This window comes from Equus caballus, chromosome 10 (assembly GCF_041296265.1).
Source record: "Equus caballus isolate H_3958 breed thoroughbred chromosome 10, TB-T2T, whole genome shotgun sequence".
NCBI lineage: Eukaryota > Metazoa > Chordata > Mammalia > Perissodactyla > Equidae > Equus > Equus caballus.
In genome coordinates this window covers 91,234,960-91,254,592 of record NC_091693.1, presented here as the reverse complement: position 1 = coordinate 91,254,592, position 19,633 = coordinate 91,234,960, and the positions used below count along the sequence as shown (strand labels likewise).

Below are 19,633 nucleotides of genomic sequence, written 5' to 3'. Positions count from 1 at the left end.
CGCTGCGTCCTTGCCTCCACCGAGCAGCAGGGCGAGTTACCAGGCTCACAGGAGGGCTTAGGTGGGAGGCCAGTCAAGTCCTGGGATTTTGCAACCAAATTTCAAAGCAAAAATATTTCCCACCATTGCCAGTCAAAAAATAAGTCATTCAGAGCAGAAGTAAGGCTCCTGGAAATGGTAGAGATAACTGTAGCTCTCACTTGCTGGGAATCCTGTGTGATGATCCAGCTAATTTGGGTGTCTAGACCCATTTCTAAACAAGTCCTGGAGACTCTGCATCCGGAAGCCCCAGTAACAGAATGAAAAGTGAGTCAGGCACAAGAATCCTGACAGCCCACCACTTCTCGTGGGGAGGTCAGACCCAGGACGGAAGGGCCTCTTCAGGTGCCTGGAGTAAGTGATTCACTTTGTCATTGGTTTTAAGACAAAAACTTTTGGAAAGACACCATAATTATATAGAAGGAAACTAGTTTTCTGAGGTATTTTGTTATTGTTACTATTGATTTACAAAAAGAAAACAAGGAAAAGGCGGAGATTGGAAGCCTTTCTACCTGGAGAACAAAGTCTGAGATCAGGAAACCCTGCCAGGCCCCTCGCTCTGCGTGAGGTGAGCCTCCCGCAAGGTAAGACCTGCAGTTGGGGCCTCACCACCATTAGAAAAGAGCTACCGTGCAATTCAACACAAACATAAACCAAACAGTAGCTGTCCTTACTCTGGGGATGTATAAGATTGAGTGTGGAACATAATCTGCTCCAGGCACAGGTAAACCAAACAAGAAAAGCCCAAAATAAGGTAAAACTAAACCAAAAGCAGTTCATTTTTATTAATAATAAAATTCACTAAAACTCTTCCAAGCGTGCTGAGTCCCAGGCACAAAGAACACAGTTGATGGGGGATTCAGGTGCCCACTCTGCCATTTTGGGAATTTCCTGCCAGCTGGAAATTGACCATCTCACTCCCTCTCTCCCCTCACTCCACAAAGACGGAAGATTTCATGTTAGTAAAACTTAAAACAATTCTATTCTAGGTATAAGCAAGAAGGATGCAAGTTACAGTAGGAGGAAGCATAGAAACTAAAAGTTTACTTCTGAAACATTCATCATCTCCTTCCCCCAAAAAAGGGTAATCACTGACATTTTTAAAAGACAGCCCATAACAAGTTAGTGTTATCAGCCAATCCTTTCCTTTGTGGTGTAAGCCATCTGAAACTGTAATGAATGTTGTTAGTGCACACCAATTTATAGATCTTGGTATCTGCTGCTATTAAAATTGCTTCACTTTCATCAGACTTAAAAACTTTTGTGCATCAAAGGACATAATCAACGGAATGAAAGTCAGTTTACAAAATGGGAGAAAATATTTGAAAATCATATATCTTGTAAGAGATTACTATCTAGACTATATAAAGAATGTCTACGCCTCAATAACAAAAAACCAAATAACCCAATTTAAAAACGGGCAAAGGACCTCATAGACATTTCTCTAAAGATTTACAAATTGCCAACAAGCATATGAAAAGATGCTCAACATTGCTAATCATCAGAAAAATGCAAATCAAAGCCATAATGGATATTACCTCATACCCATTAGGATAGCTACTATCAAAATAAAACAAAACAAAAACAGAAAATAACAAGTGTTGACGAGGATGTGGAGAAATTGGAACCCCTGTGCACTAGTGGTAGGATTATAAAATGGTGCAGCTGCTATGGAAAATAGTGTGGTGGTTCCTCAAAAAGTTAGAAACAGAATTACATACAATCCAGCAATCCCACTTGTGGGTGTACAGCCACAGGAACTGAAGGCAGGGGCTCAGAGATACGTGTACACTCATGTTCATAACAGCGCTGTTCACAATACCAAGAAGTGGGAGCAACCTGAATGTCCATTAAAGAATGAACAGATAAACAAAATGTGGTCTACACATACAATGGAATATTATTCAGCCTTAAAACAAGAAGGAAATCCTTTCACATACTACAACACGGATGAACCTTGAGAGCATTGTAAGCGAAGTAAGCCAGTCACAAAAAGTGAAATAGTGTATGATTCCACTTATATGAGGCCTCTAAAGTTGTCTGATTCACAGGAACAGAAAGTAGAGTGGTGGTTCCTAGGGGCTGGGAGGAGGGAAAAAGGGGAGTTGTTGTTTAATGGCGTGATGGTTAACTTTATGTGTCAACTTGACTGGCCCATGGGTACCCAGATATTAGGTCAAACATGATTCTGAGTGTATCTGTGAGGGTGTTTTGAATAGGTAGAGAGAGTAAAGCAGATTTCCCTCCCCATCTGGGTGAGCCTCACCCAAACAGTTGAAGCCTCACTGGAACAAAAAGGCTGACCTTCCCTTGAATAAGAGGGAACACCTCTGCCTGACTGCTCTGAGCTGGGGTATCAACCCTCTTAGCAAACTGGAGCTTAAATAGTCCTCTGAAGGTCATACATGTGGACAAATGTTACATCAGTGCAAAGTTGCTGTTTTTTCCAATCCCCAGGCTTACCTTGGAGTAAATGGATTTCTCTGCTATTTCCATCGCTGAATACCCCCAGACTCTGTGCCCTCTGCCCATCCAGAGCTTTTTCTACGAGATAAAGCAGGCTCTCCAAGGTTAGGCCACTGTGTTCATAAACCACAGAAATGACCCCTGCCCTGACACTGTCCACCACCACCTAGAAGAAGAAGGGAAGTCCATCATTTTGGAATATTTATTAATACAACAGAGATGTAATAATCTGTGATTTTTAAAAACTTTTTTTTTTCAGAAATTATGGAAGGAAGAAGATAAGCTTTCTCCTTTGTTGGTTTCTTCTTAAATTATTTTATTTCTTTCCCAATTATAAGAGGAGAAGATTAAGCACACTTGTAACTCAGTCACTCAGAGATAAATACTGTTAACACTCAGGTTATTTTCTTCCAGCCTTTTTATCTTTATACACATCCAGGCACATGGACATATCTACAACTTTTAAAAAACAATAAACTAGAGATCACACAATTTTGCAATGGAATTCTCAAATGCATTGAAAGTTTTCCTCTTAATTATGAACTTTTGAATGATCAATATTGATTTTTACCATTTAAATAAATATTGAAATCACTGTTCTTTGAATTCAACAACCAAATAAACTTTTCATTATCATAAAGTTAATTCTTTAGCAGCAAATGAGTTGGAAAGTCAATGAAGTCACTGATTTTTCCCAAAACCTCATGCCACTGTCTGGAGGTCACAGTTCAACTAAACGTCTGTCACAGTGGTAATTAAATAAGTAATTATGGCATAGTCTTATGTAAAGAAGACAAATGAGAGAACAGACTTATTTTACACCAGTTTATTCACCCACACGGCCACCAGTTATCCTCTGTGCCCGGCGTGATGCACCCTAGCCATTAGAGCTATCTGAGGCCTGTGTGGAAATCGAAACCCTGGTCTTGCTTTCATGTGGATCCACTAAGCTAGCCGGTCATAAATGATTAGAGTCAATTGCTGGAGGCCGAGAAAGAGAAGTGATTTTATGTCTTGAAAGCAACCATTTGGTTACAAATAGGAATTTTTTTGAAAACTGTCTAGTAGGCCAATGAATATTACCTCCTTCTGTCACCCCTGCGTGAATTGGGTATATTATGTACACATATTTACACACATCTACAAAAATACATACTTTCTATGTCTTCTTTGTGCTTCCATTTTCCTATTATTCATATTAAAATTAAAATATATAACTTCATTATAGAAAGAGCATATTTCAATTTAACGGTACACTCATTAAACAGATCACAAAATAGGATTTCTGACATTCTTCTTTTGAGAGACGGTGGTTACACGATTTTAGTAAATTCCTTGGCCATTCCAAAGAAGTTTTAAAATAATTCTTAATCACCTTGCTCCTTTTTGGATTAAGTGCAACAAATTCAATTCAATAAGAATTTCAAGTAAGATTTTTTTAACTGTTTTGGGTCGGTAAATTTCCAGACGACGTTCCTTTTAGATGGATCCTTTTCATACACAGCCACACATCCTCTAGTGTTAATGAAACAACCTGACTCAGGAAGGCTGGCCTGCTAATGCACCGTACCTCATATGCAGGAATCCGAGAGGATATTAATACGATGTGTGGCTGGGAAGCACGAGAAGAGCTGTCATCATTTTTATAAACTCCTCGCCAACTTTTCTTTGATAGTAAAGGGTAGGAATGGCTTCCAGAAACTTTGCTCCTGAAGGGGAATAAGTGAAGTTTTCATTTTCTCTTAATTTGATCTGCTAAGTGAGCCTCGTAGTTTCCCTGGGGGTCAGTTACACTGTCCGAGGCACGTGGCCTCAGTACCTGTCTCTCCCTGTGGTTTTCGGGGACAGCTGCAAGTGGGGCTCCCGGGCAGGGTGGGGTCAAAGCTGCCCTCTGGGCCTCTCCTCCTACATTCGTGGGTAACTGGAAGGGTTCCTGGAACTGACTTAGATTTCGTTGGGCACTTAAAATGAATGTAGTGGCATACCTAGGGGTTCAAAACGACATTTTAAAAAGGAATAGCTGAGAAATTTTACATTTCCTAAATCACCCTGGCCTCAGCGCTTTCTGAGTAACGTCTCCATTCTCTCCAGAGCCAACTCCACCCCTACATTACTATTGGATACGGTTATTCCATAAAAAACATTTCTGGAAAAAATGTTATTTTTGCTCAATAACTTTATACAGAAAAGGTACTGCATCCACAATATAGCCTCTTTGCAGGGTTAAGAATATTTGAAATACAAATTTTGAGAGCTATATATTTCCCTCTTCAGAAAGCATGTTAAAGACCACTGTTCTTGAAGATTAAAGAATTATTCCTACTGCTGTTTCATAGGATATGAGCATGTAATTACACGGGACCCCTGCATGTTGGCTAAGCTGCTCTAGGGTGAACTCTTGGTGTCACAGGTGGTCTTGAGCCCTCAGGAGATGGAGGTTTGCTCACCGCCTGGGCAAAGCTTCCAACGATGCTGAGACCAGCTGTTTCTCTACAGCTTCCTGTAATCCCACTCGACCCCTCGAGGTCTGGGAGAGACGTGGCTGGTATCTGGATTCTAACAATCTCCAGCAGCGTGTTCCACTCCCCCATGGGGGTCGGACTCTGAGTAACTCCTCTGAAAACAAAAGCAGCAGGCATTCTGTTTTCTTCATGCTTCTCCCAGCCACACCCACATAGATAAGGCGTCTAAATCAAGCCGCCCAGGGTGATATTCCAAATGGCAGTAATTATAGCATTTTTACAGATTCTATCTGGATTTTTATGTCTCAGCACTGTGGCTGCAAGTCCCCAGTCATTTTAGATCAAGAGACAAAGCTCGGAGAACCAGCACCTCCTTCTTGTGGAAACCAGTTTACCAAGTGATAGGCTTCACGGCCATTTCTGCCCTTCTTGGCTTCAGCTAATTGCCCACCTGTTCGGATCTCCCAGAGGGGAGCAGGTGGAAAAGCAGGAGGGAGAACTCGGATGGGCCCCTGTGATTCCTTCACACATTGTGCAGATCCAAGGCTTAGCCGACAATGCGCTCCCCTCCTCCCTTTCCACTTTTTTTTAACACCATTCCTCCTTCCTCCTTTCCCATTTTCATTTCTCCTCCTTTTCACCAATTCTTCTGAATTGTCCTGAACCTATTTATTTCCTTTGCCCGTGTTTGTACTTTTCCCTTCTCCTTGTCTTTGGTCTTATAAACTGAGGGGAACCAGGACAGCAATGGAGGTGCTGATATGTGACCTTATATATTTCATCTGAAATCTTGTTGTTTTTCTTAATTAACTTAAAATACATAGTGAAGAAAAAAAGAGTTTGTTCTGAACATACTTTAGAGAATGCCACCCACACACTACTCCAGAAAGACAGTACCATCGTCTCTGTGGGAATCTGTATGTAAACTTGGATAAGACAGAAAGTTTTAAAGTGCCACTCACTCTTACGTAGTGCAATTTTCTCCCAAATTACTTTCCTTAGGCACTTTTCTCTTTGTCTCTCCTGTAGCTCCTCGTCTCCTGTTTTGGGCTCATTCAGGGTCCCATAAACAGCAGCGGCTTCCCTGGGTGTCAGCCAGTCTAAGTTAGACACACAGGCAACGTAGTGGTGCTTCCAGGCACCGTACTCGTTATCCGCCGGAGCATAGGGCAGAAACCACCCAAACCTAATGCATTTGGGCATCCATAAGCAATCCTTCAGAAACGGAAAGGAGAAAGATGCATTGTAAAGATATTTTAAGGACAGTTTCTTAGTAATACAGTTTTCAGGTATACAGATAATTATTATTATTACGTTGATATTTCTAGTGCAGTTGGCTGGCGTCTAAACTTAACTCTGAGAAATAAGAAGCATACCTTACTCCATAGGAAAAATTTTCTTTGGTGAACATATATAAGAATATATATATATATGTATTCGTCATCTTTGTACACTTATCCAGGGCTCCCATAGCATTTGGTTACTTTAACGATAGATTCTGAGAATTCTGCTTCTAGCAATGGTGTACTTTGTTTCAGACCAACCCTCCCACTGGGAACAACTTTGACTGAACTAGATGATATTGCCAATACACAACCAGTTTTGATATATGAAAGCAGCAAATTTCACATGGCTTAATCTAATCCAATATCTAGACAAAGTATTATAAAACAATCATTTGAAGGCATTATCAAGCTACAATACAATAAGGACTATGCAACCAAGACACCAGAGATCAGGGAAATCCTGAGAGGTGAGCCTGAGTTTGGCATCGCTTTTCACTTCAAGGCACTTGACAGTTCCAAAGTAAAGTTCAGGCTGAGAAGCAGAGAGGAAAGTTATGGCTGGAAGACGTAGAAGCGATAAGAATGTTGGGCACCCCACAGGGAAGAGGAGAAAGGAATCTAAATTCAGGGCCCACTAAGGAGAAGAGCCCCGGCAATGACACCAGGCTTTCAGTTGAGACTCTTTCCAGTGAAGAATGATGAGGAATTTGATAAACTATCACAAGGACTGAGGCAGGCTTTGAAATACCTCCTTCTCTGATTGGATTTAAGCAATCTATTTCCAGCCTAACCAAATGCCAGAAACAACAGCAAGTTCTTGCTGCAGAAAGGTCACATCCCCCAGAGACTCAGATTACAGCATCAGTTTCTTATACTCAGTATCTGGTACCCAACGCAAAATACCAGGCACACAAAAAGACAAGAATTATTTGTTTCTTCTTTTGTCTTTTTAGTAAATAGAGAGAGATCCTCAGGAGATCCAGACATTGTAATTATCAGACATGAACTTAAAAAAAAAACCCCTATAATTAATATAGTTAAGATATTAGGGGCCGGCCCAGTGGCTCAGCAGTTAAGTTCGCACATTTGGCTTTGATGGTCCGGAGTTCACTGGTTTAGATGCCAGGTGTGGACATGGCACTGTTTGGCAAGCTATGATGTGGTAGGCGTCCCACATATAAAGTAGAGGAATATGGGCATGAATGTTAGCTCAGGGCCAGTCTTCCTCAGCAAAAAGAGGAGGATTGGCAGCAGATGTTAACTCTGGGCTAATCTTCCTAAAAAAAAAAAAAAAACTCAAATGTCTAGGTGGAGAATTTTGGCAAAATAATAAAATCAATATTCTAGAACTGAAAAATATATTAACTGAAATTTAGAACTCTGGACCAGTTTAAGATCGAATTAGAATGCAGCTAAAGAGATGATTAGTCAAGTGAAAGATAAGCTGGAAGGAAAATCCAGACTGAAACCCCGAAGGCTGAGGATGGGAAAGACACATGAGAAAACAGGAAACTTACGGGCCACGGAGAGTCAACTTAAACACAAGTGCTGGGATCCAGAAGGAACAGAGAGTGAGCGGGCAGAAGCAATAGGAAACTTACGGGCCACGGAGAGTCAGCTTAAACCCAAGTGCTGGGATCCCAGAAGGAATAGAGTGAGCGGGCAGAAGCAATAGGAAGAGAAGGCATCTGAGAACTCTTCAAAACTGATAAAAGATATTAAACCCCAGATTCAAAAATCACTGCAAAGCACAAAACAGGATAAACACACACACACACCCCTCGAGGCACACTACAATAAAATTGTGGAAAACAAAAAACAGAAGGAAAAAATCCTAAAAGAAGCTACAGAAAATAGAAATATTACCTTTAAAAGAACAACAATAACACTTCCTACTTCCCAAAAAACAAGTTATGGAAGGCAGAGAACATGGAAAATTTTCAAAGTTCTATAAAAAATTAACTGCCAACCTAGAGTTCAAATTCCCACTGAAAACATCCTTCAAATATGAAGGTGAAATGAAGACATTTTCAGACAAAAAGTAAGAGAATTTGTCAGCAGCTAGCTACACTAAAAGAAATATTAAAGAGAATTCAGAAGGAAAATGATCTGAAATGGACACTCAGAGATGCAGGAAGGTATAAAGAGCAGCAGGGGAAGCAAAGGTGTGGTTACTTAAATAAACATTGACCACATAAAGCAATAGTAATAAAGCCTGGTGAGATGAACACATACATAGATATTCACATGTGTTTATGTATTGCTTATACGTGTGCGTGTGTGTATAAAATTAAAATATTTGACAAGAAAAGCAGAAACACTGAGTGAGGTGCTGAGGGAGTGAAAGGTTCCAGGCTACTTGCCTTGCTGGGAGGTGCCAGGACGAGAGTTGTCAGCTCTGTGGCAGTCACGGAAGGACTGCTAAAGAATTTACCATTACCAATCTAAAACATATCTAAGTACTCCAGAAGAATACAAGAAGAGAAACAAAATATAAAACACATGGAATAAAGAACAAACTCTGAAATGGTGGCCCTACACCAAGTACATCAGTATTTACATAAATGTACGCAGACTAAGTCACTCCAGCTAAAAGTCAAAGATCGCTGGATATGAAAACCACCACCACCACCACCGTATTCTGTGTGCAAGACGTATTCCTTCAACAGAAGGACACAGAACGGCAGAAAGTAAAACGACAGAAACAACCCACCATGCAAGCATTGGGCCTGGGACCTTAGATGCTACCACCCAGGGCTCGAGGCGGCTTTTGCAGGCAGGCCCCCCACAGACAGCGAGGAGGCCTCTGAGACAGACTCTCAGCACCAGCCACCCTACAAAGTGTGCACAAGCTGAGGAAGTAAATGATCGACTTGCGTTTAAAGTACGCCCGCCGTTACAGTCCATTGTCTTTTAAAAGAAAAAGGAGACGAGTGGGCCAGAGGCAGAATTAGCAACAGAGGGTGTCGAAGACTTGCATTTATATTCTTCGACAGACGGGAGCCAAAGAGGGATCAGTTGAAGCTGTGGGTATAAGGCAATTTTTGAGGTGAGTTATCATGGATAAAATAATATGATATAAAAACCAAAGGTTAAGTAATTTTCCATGAAAAAAACCAGACTTCTTTAGCCAAGATTAAATGTTTTCTAAATAATTAAATTGAGTATAATTGAGTATTTAAAGATTATTAAAATTATATGAATTATTAGAATAGTGTATATCCCCTTACAGAATACATTACTGTATTTAACATATCCCCACTTTTTCTCTTAAGGGTAAGTTAATCATGGTTCAGATGCTCTCAATTATTATCTTCAGGGAAGGAAGCTACCCTGATTGACAGCATTCCAGATGACAGGTATATTTGGGCCCCATTACTAGGAAGTGACAAGCAGTAAACCTGTTCAGTTAAAAACTTCCAGGGCCAGCTGACTTGTGCAGCCACACACAAATCTTTCGGATTCAGAAAGGAGAAGATGTGCAGAGAAAGGAACCGTGGTAACACTGTAGAGAAATCCACTTTGGCCACGTGCATCCTTTCGGAAAACCAGTCTTGGACAAACCTAAAAACAAAGATACACAACTTTAATTCAGAAAACTCATATCTAAACTTGACTAAAAATCCAATGTAAATATGTCATTGTTCTTTCTCTGATGTTCTACCATAAAAAAATAATTAAATCCTAAATAGCATTAGATTAGATTTAAAATACTGTATCCACTTTCAATGATCCATTCTAAAGAGGAAGATGAATAATAAAAGTATCTAAAATCCATAGGGAAAAAAAATCTGAAATAAACCTAGTTGTTTAAGCTATAAATCTGGGTTTTTTTCTTTTCCTTTACCCCAAATTCAATAAATCAGCAAGTCCTGGGAGCTCTACCTCCAAAATGTATCCCCACATCCAATCCCTTCTCTCCATCTCCACTGCCATCCTCTGGTCCAAGGCCCCTACCCCTCTCTCCTGCACAACTGCATCAGCCTCCTGATTTCTCCTGCTTCCGCTCCAGTCTTCCTACAGCCCACTGTCCACACAGCAGCTCAAGTGGTTTTTTAAAATGCAAGTTAGATAATGTCACTCATGCAAGTAAAACCCTACAGTGACTTCCCAATGCAATTAGAATAAAAACCTATCGCTCTATCACACTTAGTGGTAAAATATTAAATGCCTCCCCAACGTCAGGAACAAAGTAAGAACGTCCACTCTGACCACTCCAAGAGAACAGGTACTGAGGTTCTCGCCAGTTCAACAAGAAAGGAAAAAAACACGAGGCACACACATGGGAAAGGAAGCAGTAAAACCATCTCAATTCATGCACCGTGTGCAAAGCATCTACAAAACAACTATTAGAGACAACTACGGAATCTGCAAAACAAGCATTTAAATTGTTAAAGTTATTGGTATAAAATTGTTGATAATTTTCTTTTATCTTTTTAAGGTAACAGGATCTATAGCAATATCCCCTTTTTCATTCCTGATATTGACAATTTGTGTTTTCTCTCTTTTTTCCTTGGTTACTCTTGCTAGGAGTTTATCAAGTTTATTACTCTTTTGGAAAAACAGCTTTTATTTCTATATATTTTCTCTATTGTTTGTCCATTTTCTATTTTATTGATTTTTCACTCTTTATCATTTCTTTCCTTCTACTTACTTTGGGTGTGATTTACTATTTTTTTCCAGTTTCTTAAGGTGTAAATTTAGGTCATTAACTTTAAAGCCTTTTTACTTTTTTAATACGAGCACTTAAATGATATATTCCCCTGTAGGCTGTGCTTTACCTGCATCCCACGTGCTTAAATATCTTCTATTTTCATTATCATTCAGTTTGAAATATTTTCTAATTTCCCTTGTGATTTCTTCTTTGACTATAGTTTATTTATAAGAGAGTTAATTTCCAAATATCTGTGGATAATCTAGATATTTTTATTAATCTCAAATTTTACTGCATTGTTGTTAAAGATATATTTAATAAGATTTCAACATTTTTAAATGTATTTTGTCTTATTTTGCAGAGCAAGAAGTGATCTATCTTAGTGAATGCTATTTTGCCCATGAAAAGAACATATATATTTGGAAGTTGTTGGGTTTAGTTTTCTACAAATATTAGGTCAAGTTGAGAAGACTGCTCAGATCTTCCATGCTCTTGCTGATTTTTTGTTTAGTTCTGTTAATTCTGTCAGTTTTTGTTTCATGTAATTTGAAACTGTTATTTGGTACATACACATTTATACTTGTTATGGCTTCTTGATGAGTTGATCCTTTCAGCATTATAAAATGACCCTCTCTGTCTCTCTGTCAATATTCCTTGCCTTGAAATCCATTTCATGTGCTATTAATGTTGCCCTCCTACCATATGAGCTCACTGTTTGCATGGTGTATCTTTGCCCTTCCTTTTACTTTTAATCAATCAGTGACTTTCCCTCATAGTCAGTATAGAGTTACATCTTTTTTTTTTTTAAGATTTTTAAAAAATTTTTCCTTGTCCTCCCCAAAGCACCCCCAGTATACATAGTTGTATATTTTTAGTTGTGGGTCCTTCCAGCTGTGGCATGTGGGATGCCGCCTCAGCATGGCTCGATGGGCAGTGCCATGTCCACACCCAGGATCCGAACCCGTGAAACCCTGGGCCACCAAAATGGAGCACTCGAATTTAACCACTCAGCCACAGGGCCAGCCCCTAAAGTTACACCTTGAAATGAGTCTTTTCAGCTCATTTGACAATCATTGTTTTTTGCTTGTTTGTTTTTTCTTTTTTTTGCTGAGGAAGATTAGCCCTGATCTAACATCTGTGCCGTATTTCCTCCACTTTATATGTGGGTCACTGCCACAGCATGGCTGACAAGTGGTGTAGGTCTGTGCCAGGGATCCAAACCCATGAAGCCCAGGCCACCAAAGTAAGCAAGTTGAAATTAACCACTATGCCACAGGGCTGGCCCTGACGATCATTGTTTCTCATTTGAGGGTTTAGTCTACTTACATTTCATATAATTATTGACATGGTTGAATTCAGGTCTCAATTTTGTTATTTGTTGTTCAGTTGTCCTGTCTGTCTTACAAAACTTTATTCCTCCACTCCTGCCTTGGTTTGAGTTAATAAATTGTTTTGTTTTCCATTTTAATTCCTTTATTGGCTTTTCAGGATACTTTTTGCATTACTCTTTTAAGTTGTTACTAGAAAGTATAATATGCATCTAACTTTTCATAGTCTACTTAGAGTTAATATTCATATAAAGTTAAAGAACATTGCCATAGTGTAGTCCTTGCCATCCTTTGAGGTCTCATTGTCATATATATTGCATCTACTTATGTTATAAACCACACAACACATTGCTCTTACTTTAAACAGTCATATGTTTTTTAAGTAACTTCAAAATTTTATACTTGCCCACATATTTACCATTTCCTGTGCTCATTTCTGCTTATAAATCTAAGTTTCCATTGGTATCAATTTTTTTAGCCTGAAGAACTTCTTTTAGCATTTCTTTACTGCAAGTGTTCTGACAAAAATTTTGTCAGTTTCCTTTTGCCTGAAAATGTCTGTATTTCACCTTAATAGCTGTGGTACTATTATGACCCCATTAATCAGTTTCAATAACTATCATCTCACAGTCCATTTGGTATCTGCTATATCCTCTTCTTCTTCTTCTCCCCTCACTCCAACATTATTTTAAAGCAAACCCAAGACATCATATCATTTCATCCATAAATATTTCAGTGTGTATCACTAAACAATAAGAACATTAAAAAAAAACATATACTATAATACTATCATCATGCCTAAACAAATTCAACCATAATTTCATAATGTGACATTCATAAAGAAAAGTTTTTTCTACATGACATCCATCAAGAAAACTTCTTACATTGCATTGCATGCCACCTAAGCAAAGATGGATCTCGAACAAATAAACAATCCAAGGTTCCACCAAAGTGGTCGTCTTGGGGGCTGTACCGGACTTAGACCAAAGAGATGTTTCATGGCCCATGTAAGATGCACGGCTGGCCCTGCAGCCACCGACTACCCAAAGAAGATACTTAATACCTGATTCTCCTCTTTAGATATTATCAGCAAACATCTGCTACAGATCCAAGCCACCAGGTAGGTGGTCACATTTGAATAAGAACTGCTAGAACAAGAAACTTTGGAAGCAATCCAGGTATCAGTAAATCAAACTCTTCACTAGAACCTCTAATATCCTCCAAACTCAGCAGAATTATAGATATTTGTGATCAATCTCACAGCTTATTGGAAACTTTGACAATAAGAACCCACCAGAACTCACTTACCTTGGGCCACTGGGCTGCAGAACTTTTTCTCACTGCTAAGTGGCTCCTGCTGCCCTGTTACTCACTGAAAGAAAAGTAATGACTGAACAGATTCCTTCCTGCAGTGGTTCTTCTCTGATCTAAATCCCCAAAGGGTGGGTCAAGCCTCAGAAAGTTCCAATGTGACATGACAATGGCACCTCCAATTAGCGACAAAAAAGACCTTAGTTACCTTCATAAACAGGCTGCTGAACATCTTTAGGCCAGAGACAATCTTGACCACAAATTTACTCAAACTGCTGGATTAACTGGAACTTCAACTACAAGTCTTGGGATAAGGAAAAATTCTACCTTGCAACACAACACCAACTAATACATGTAGGAGTAGTTAAGAAATTAGAAAATCAGCTATCACAGTAATAAGTGCTTCAGATACAAATCATCCGTGATGCTAAAACTAGGGTAAAAGTTTGATGAGGAACCAGGATATTTGGGTAGATCCAAATAAGTTTTAATTAATTTAAAAGTAATCATTCAAAGATTTTTTTAGTTACTTATTAGTTAATAAGCACAAAATACTTAGTAATTAACAATCTTCACCAAGTGGTAAAGTCAACATCGCGAGCAATGGGATAAACTGCCATGTTGTGTCCCCAGTATGATCCACTGAGAACACAGCACCACTTCTGTGTTATTCCTGCCAAGAATGTATAACCTGAATGTAATCTTGAAGTCTCAGCCAACCGCAAACCGAAGGTCGTGCAACAAAGTAGCAGATTTGTACTCTTCAAAAGTGTCAGGTAAGAAGAGACAAGGAAACACCACGGAATTGCTCCAGGTTGAGGTGGATATAGAGACATGGAGACTAAAAGCAGCAGGTGACCTGGAGCAGGTTCTGGACCGAGAAGGAAAGTGCGGTTACAGTGGGCATTGTTGGAACAGTCAGGAACATTGGGTGGAGTTTGTGGGCTGGACGGCAGTGCTGAATCAATGCTGATTTCCTGATATTGGAGCATGTATTCTGATTTTTCAGCAGAGTCCTTGTTTTTTAGGAAACACAGTGAGATGCTTAAAGTCAGTGGAAAATCACGTTTACAAACTACTCTCCAATGATTCGAAATAATACGGCAAAAACAGTAAAATGTTAACAATTGAGGAATCCAGGTAAAAACTATAAAGGAATCATTTGTACTATTCTTGCAACTTTTCTGTAAGCTAAAAATTACTTCAAAATAAAATGTTTTTTTAAAAAAGAAGAGGCTACCTGCTTCAGTTTCAAGGTTTAACGATCACTTATTATTTCGTGTGTTTCTCCTCCTCTGGCTTAATTTTAAGTCGCTGCTCTTTCTTGATCCCTGTCCATGCAGCCTTGTCACAACCTGAGACAAAACAGATTGGCTTACAATGAATCTGTTGGAATGCTGGCCCGGGGAAAGTGTGTGTGCACATGTGTGTGCGTGTGTGTGTGTGCGTGCATGTCGAGTAAGCAGAGGGCAAAGAATGGAGCTGTGCATGTGCTGGCAGCATGTGGTGTCCACAGATAGAAGTGTCATCTGGGGATCTTCTCAGTGTCAACAGAGGTTAACGTTCGAGATGAATGAGTCTGTGACAACACCAAGAACAGTTGACCCCGATGGATCACTGACATGATTCCTCGCTGTGCAGTGGGCTCTACAAGCGTTTCACTGGCCCTTGAGAGACAATTTGCTCTCGTTTGGAATAATAAGACAGATCAATAAGATAAGATGCAACAGGAATGTTTTCAGCTTCCTTTCGAAGACCTTTTCAAAGATGTGTGCTTCCCACGCACAGCATCTACTGTTCCGTCCCACAGGAGCAAGAGAAGAACTGAGTCTGAGTTACTTGTTAAAGTAAACCTCAATTACACATTTTATATTTGTTCCTAGTCTGCGCTGCTGCAAGGAACATTCACCTATAATGAATCTTAAGCAAGACGGAAAGAAAATGCTTCAGTCACAAAAAAAAAAAAAAATCAGTAGATGAACAGCAGAGAGTACTTTGCCATAATGACATCGTGACTGATTGCATTTTAGTTACTGTTGCAAAGTAAGAAATCTGTGAAGAGAAATAACACCACCTAAGGAGACAATGGACAATATGTGCTTTGCTCGTTTATCGTGACAAGGATAGCTTCATTTGAATAATTCATAATGCTTGCAGTGTGCTGCTGGATGTACAATGCGTACTTTGCAAAATAACAAGGTTTAGTAATACGGGACTTGAATAGAATTCTCTGCTCTAAAATTTCTGATAAGAAGTGGAAAGGAGCTGCCAAAATAGTGATGAAAATGACTAGAACAAGAGTGGGAGAGGTGGTCTGGGAGAGGCGAGTGGAACTGGCAGAGGTCCCTGTTTTCCAGTTGCCTGGGTAGCACCTCTTGGTCTGTGTGGTGGCTCCACGGCATGGTGAGGACCCGTAGCAGGTGGGTTTCTACATGATGCCAATGTCACACGACCAATGACTAGGTTTGGGCTATAAAGGAAATGGGGAACTGCATGCTAAAGTCTTTGGTGAAGGAGAGAGCAGAGTCGGGTATGGGTAGAGCCACAAAGAGGGATGATTGACAAGTTTTAAAAAAGATTTTAAAACAGTTTGTGGGGGCTGGCCCGGTGGCCCAGTGGTTAAGTTCGCACTTTTTACTTTGGCAGCCCGAGGTCACCAGTTCGGATCCTGGGTGTGGACCTACACACCACTTGTCAAGCCATGCTGTGGCAGGCGTCCCACATATAGAGTAGAGGAAGATGGGCACAGATGTTAGCTCAGGGCCAGTCTTCCTCAGCAAAAAGAGGAGGATTGGTGGCAGGTGTTAGCTCAGTGCTAACCTTCCTATAACAATAAATAAAAATAAAACAATTTGTGTATCTGATTCATAGTTACATAGATGCCCATGAGCATAGAAAATTAAAAGGTTACTTCTGGTGGTAGGATGAGGGGAGACTGGTATTTTCCTCTTTTTGCTTATGCACATTTTCCAACGCTTCTACAAAAGCTGGTGTTACTATTGAAGAGACGACAGAAGCCTGAGGCATTCACACATGTCGTCCCATACAGAGAGCACACTCGTCCCAGCTCTCTGCTTGTCCAAATCCTTCTCGTCCTTCAGACTCCAGCCCATGTGTCCAGTCTTCAGAGTGGGATGCCCTGATCCCTGGACTAGCTGAGGTCCCTGTTACTTTTCCTGTGTCATTTAGCACAGTCGTAGCTGTTACTTGATAGCGATTGGGTTGGCCAAGCATGCCTTGGACGGTGGAAAATGAGGGATAATGCACGCACACAGATTTGTCATTGCTATGCAAGTGCAGTGTAACTTCCCACGTGTGAGTCTTACTATTATACAACTTGTGGCCAGTGAAGCAATATGGTACTGAGGAAGAGCAAGAAATTTTATCTGGAACCAGCCTTGTAGATCTAAGCCATGTGGCTAGGAAAAAGCTACATTTGCAACAATATAGGTAACCACGTATGATGGTGATAGTGAATTTTTAGGGTGATATTTCTGGGGTACTGCCCGAATCCCCTCACCTTCCCACAAGGCTGACCATTCCTGCTGCCCAAACACTTTCCTGTGGGAGGCTGCGGTCCCTCACCGAGCTCGACCCACTAAACCCATCCCTATCCTTTGCTGAAAGCTGTGTCGTTCACACTCTTGCAAAGCAGTGTCATCCAAGCACTATTTTTGTTTCTATTCTTGCTGACCCTCAACTCAGTCCTGTTTTGGACTCTTTCCCCACTGAAAGTGTTCCTCTTGCACTGGACCGTAAGCCGCACAGAAGAGGGCACGGTGGCTGCCTTTGCTGCTCTGTCTCCATACCTAGGGTGGTGCTTGTAACTTGGCAGGGGCTAAATAAATATGTGTAAATTAGAAAAAAGAATGAAAAAATAATAAAAGTTGAAAAACAGAGAAAATCACTGGTGGTATTCATTTCCTGTTCATTATAACAAATTACCACCAAGTTGGTGGCTTAGCAGCCCAGCTTTATTCTCAGAGTTCTGGGGGTCAGAGGTCTGACATCAGTCCCACTGGACTGCAGTCGAGGTGTTGCCAGGGCTGGCTCCTTCTGGAGGCTCTGAGGGGAGAATCTGCTCCTTGCCTTTCTTAGGTTCTAGCAGCTGCCTATATTCCTTGGTTCATGGCCTCTTTATCCATCTTCAAAGTTAGCAGCATAGGATCTTCAAATCTCTCCATCTCTCCCACTGTTCCCATCATCACATCATCTTCTTTTCTGACTCTGACGTCTCTTGCATTCCTTATAAGGACCATTGTGATTATATTGAGCCCCAGTAATGCAGGAGAGAGTCTCCCCATCTCAAAATCCTTAACCAGACCTGCAAAGTCCTTTTGCCATATAAGCTAACACTCACAGGCTCCAGGGACTAGGGCATGGACATATTGGGAGGCTGCTATCTGCTGCCACATAAGACATGGAAAACACCCCAAAATATTTAAGTCATGCTGTGTTTTACTGTCAAATATCCAGAAAGAGGCATGGACATCCCCTTTTCCTATTTTAGGACAAGTTTTATTCTACTCAAATATGAAGTTCAGAGGGTAGTCATCTCCTACACTCCAGTGTGGAGTCCTGTGCACCAGAACTGTGCTTGGCACCTAGCAGGCACTCAGTGAATGTTTGCTGAAGGCTGAACGAATAGACTTCAGCTTTAGGCACCATCATTTACTTCCCCTTCTTTAAATAAAATACCCTCAATTTCTATTTGACGGTCCATGGTTCCACAGAAGCTCCAAAAAGCACACGATTAAGGTAATGGAATCTGTGTGGGTTGGTCCCCCAGCCACAGCACTTAGCAGAATTTTAGGGTACAGACCTAAACTAGTGCAACTAGAGTGGAGCAGAAACAGAGATGCTCTTTCTTCTTCTGGACACAACTGAGGAAACAAAATCATGAAGCCACAACTGCCAAAGGCAGAGCAGAGGACAGAAGGGAGCACATCATTGGTTTTATTACTGAACCTCTAGATCGAGCTTCAACTGCAGCCAAACCTACCTCTGAATTTTTCAACTATATGAGGGTAAAATGTTTCTTTGTTATTTGTGTCAAGTTTACGTTACTTACAATGAAGCATTCTAAAACTACTAAGCAGTGTCCCAAGGGAAAGATGTGAGAGGCACCTGTGGAACCTGGGAAAACAGGTTTGTTCCATGGCATTGAGAACAGGAAGGAGGGCACCCAGGTGGTCTGTGTCCTGCTCCCCAGGAGGAGTGGGACGGAGAGGTGGGAGCAGCCTTCAGTCACCCAGGCCTGGCAGCTTACGCTTGGCTGGGTACCATCACCTGGGGACTTAACCAAAACAGCTTCCTCGGCCCCATCCCAGATGTGTTGAGCCAAAATCTCCATAGGTGAGGCTCATAGTATGTGTTTTCACAAATCAAGTGATTCTATGGGCCCACCCTTCTCGACATCCCGCTGGTAGAAAAGGCAGCGTAGCAGACCTGACGCTGACACTGAAGCCCAATGAACGCGTGTGCTGGTCTTAGGAGCAGGGATAACTCCTCTGAAGCCCTGAATTAATTAAAACTTTGACTCTGTTTGAGGATCTGAAGGGCTCACTTCCATGCGTAAAAGACAGTTTGCTGAATGCTTTTTGTTTTTCCAAAGCTAGCTGGTTCTCAGCTACATTCTCCAGAGTTGATGTGACCAGGGAAGTGACGACCAGAAAAATGGACTATTATGGACCATTTTTAAACCTCTTTACCTTCCTTTCACTCTTCTTAAACAATAAGGACAAAGGGCAGCTCCAGGGCTAGTGACTTCAAGGACTTAGTGATGCCATCGAGGGCCGAGGCTGTCTCTTCTCAGCCTGCCTACGCAGTGGTTTGCTTGGTCACCAGGCTTGTCCCCTGAGGTGGTTCCCAAATACCCCAGCCCTGGGAGCACAGATCCTCACACAACAGACACAGCCGGGCGGAGCGCAGAGGGCACGTCCTCCTCGCATCCCTCTCAGTCCCTGTGAGAGGGAGACAGCCCTCCAGAAGCTCCCAGCAGCCGCTCTCACCTCTCTTGGCAGAATTAGGATCGACAGGCCCTTTCCCGAGCCAGACACCACCCAACGGGGTGGAGTTGTGACTCAG

General features: G+C 41.1%; 1 protein-coding gene and 1 long non-coding RNA gene across 39 annotated transcripts in view; one reads left to right on the top strand and one right to left on the bottom strand.

The window, feature by feature from the left end:
* Nucleotides 1-19,633, bottom strand: part of ECT2L (epithelial cell transforming 2 like) — a 75,614-nt gene that overhangs the window by 36,352 nt on the left and 19,629 nt on the right. For 22 of the 38 annotated variants that reach the window (XR_011422663.1, XR_011422666.1, XR_011422664.1 and 19 more), the window contains 5 exons: nt 9,655-9,817; nt 5,930-6,182; nt 4,953-5,121; nt 4,076-4,214; nt 2,503-2,671 (listed from right to left, as the gene is read on the bottom strand). Coding sequence is in view for 29 of the 38 variants with exons in the window: in XM_023651222.2 (XP_023506990.2) it covers nt 2,503-2,671; nt 4,076-4,214; nt 4,953-5,121; nt 5,930-6,182; nt 9,655-9,817 (893 nt within the window). In the remaining 9 variants the exon portion in view is untranslated. Of the gene's footprint in view, nt 1-2,502; nt 2,672-4,075; nt 4,215-4,952; nt 5,122-5,929; nt 6,183-8,616; nt 9,818-13,543; nt 13,683-14,786; nt 14,902-19,633 lie in introns of those variants that run through there. The other 16 variants (XM_070225581.1, XM_070225588.1, XM_070225584.1 and 13 more) reach the window with 5 other exon arrangements.
* LOC138916022 (uncharacterized) lies at nt 13,771-14,774 on the top strand. Its single transcript, XR_011422667.1, has 3 exons — nt 13,771-13,900; nt 14,180-14,322; nt 14,575-14,774. It is a non-coding gene; the product is annotated as an uncharacterized lncRNA (long non-coding RNA).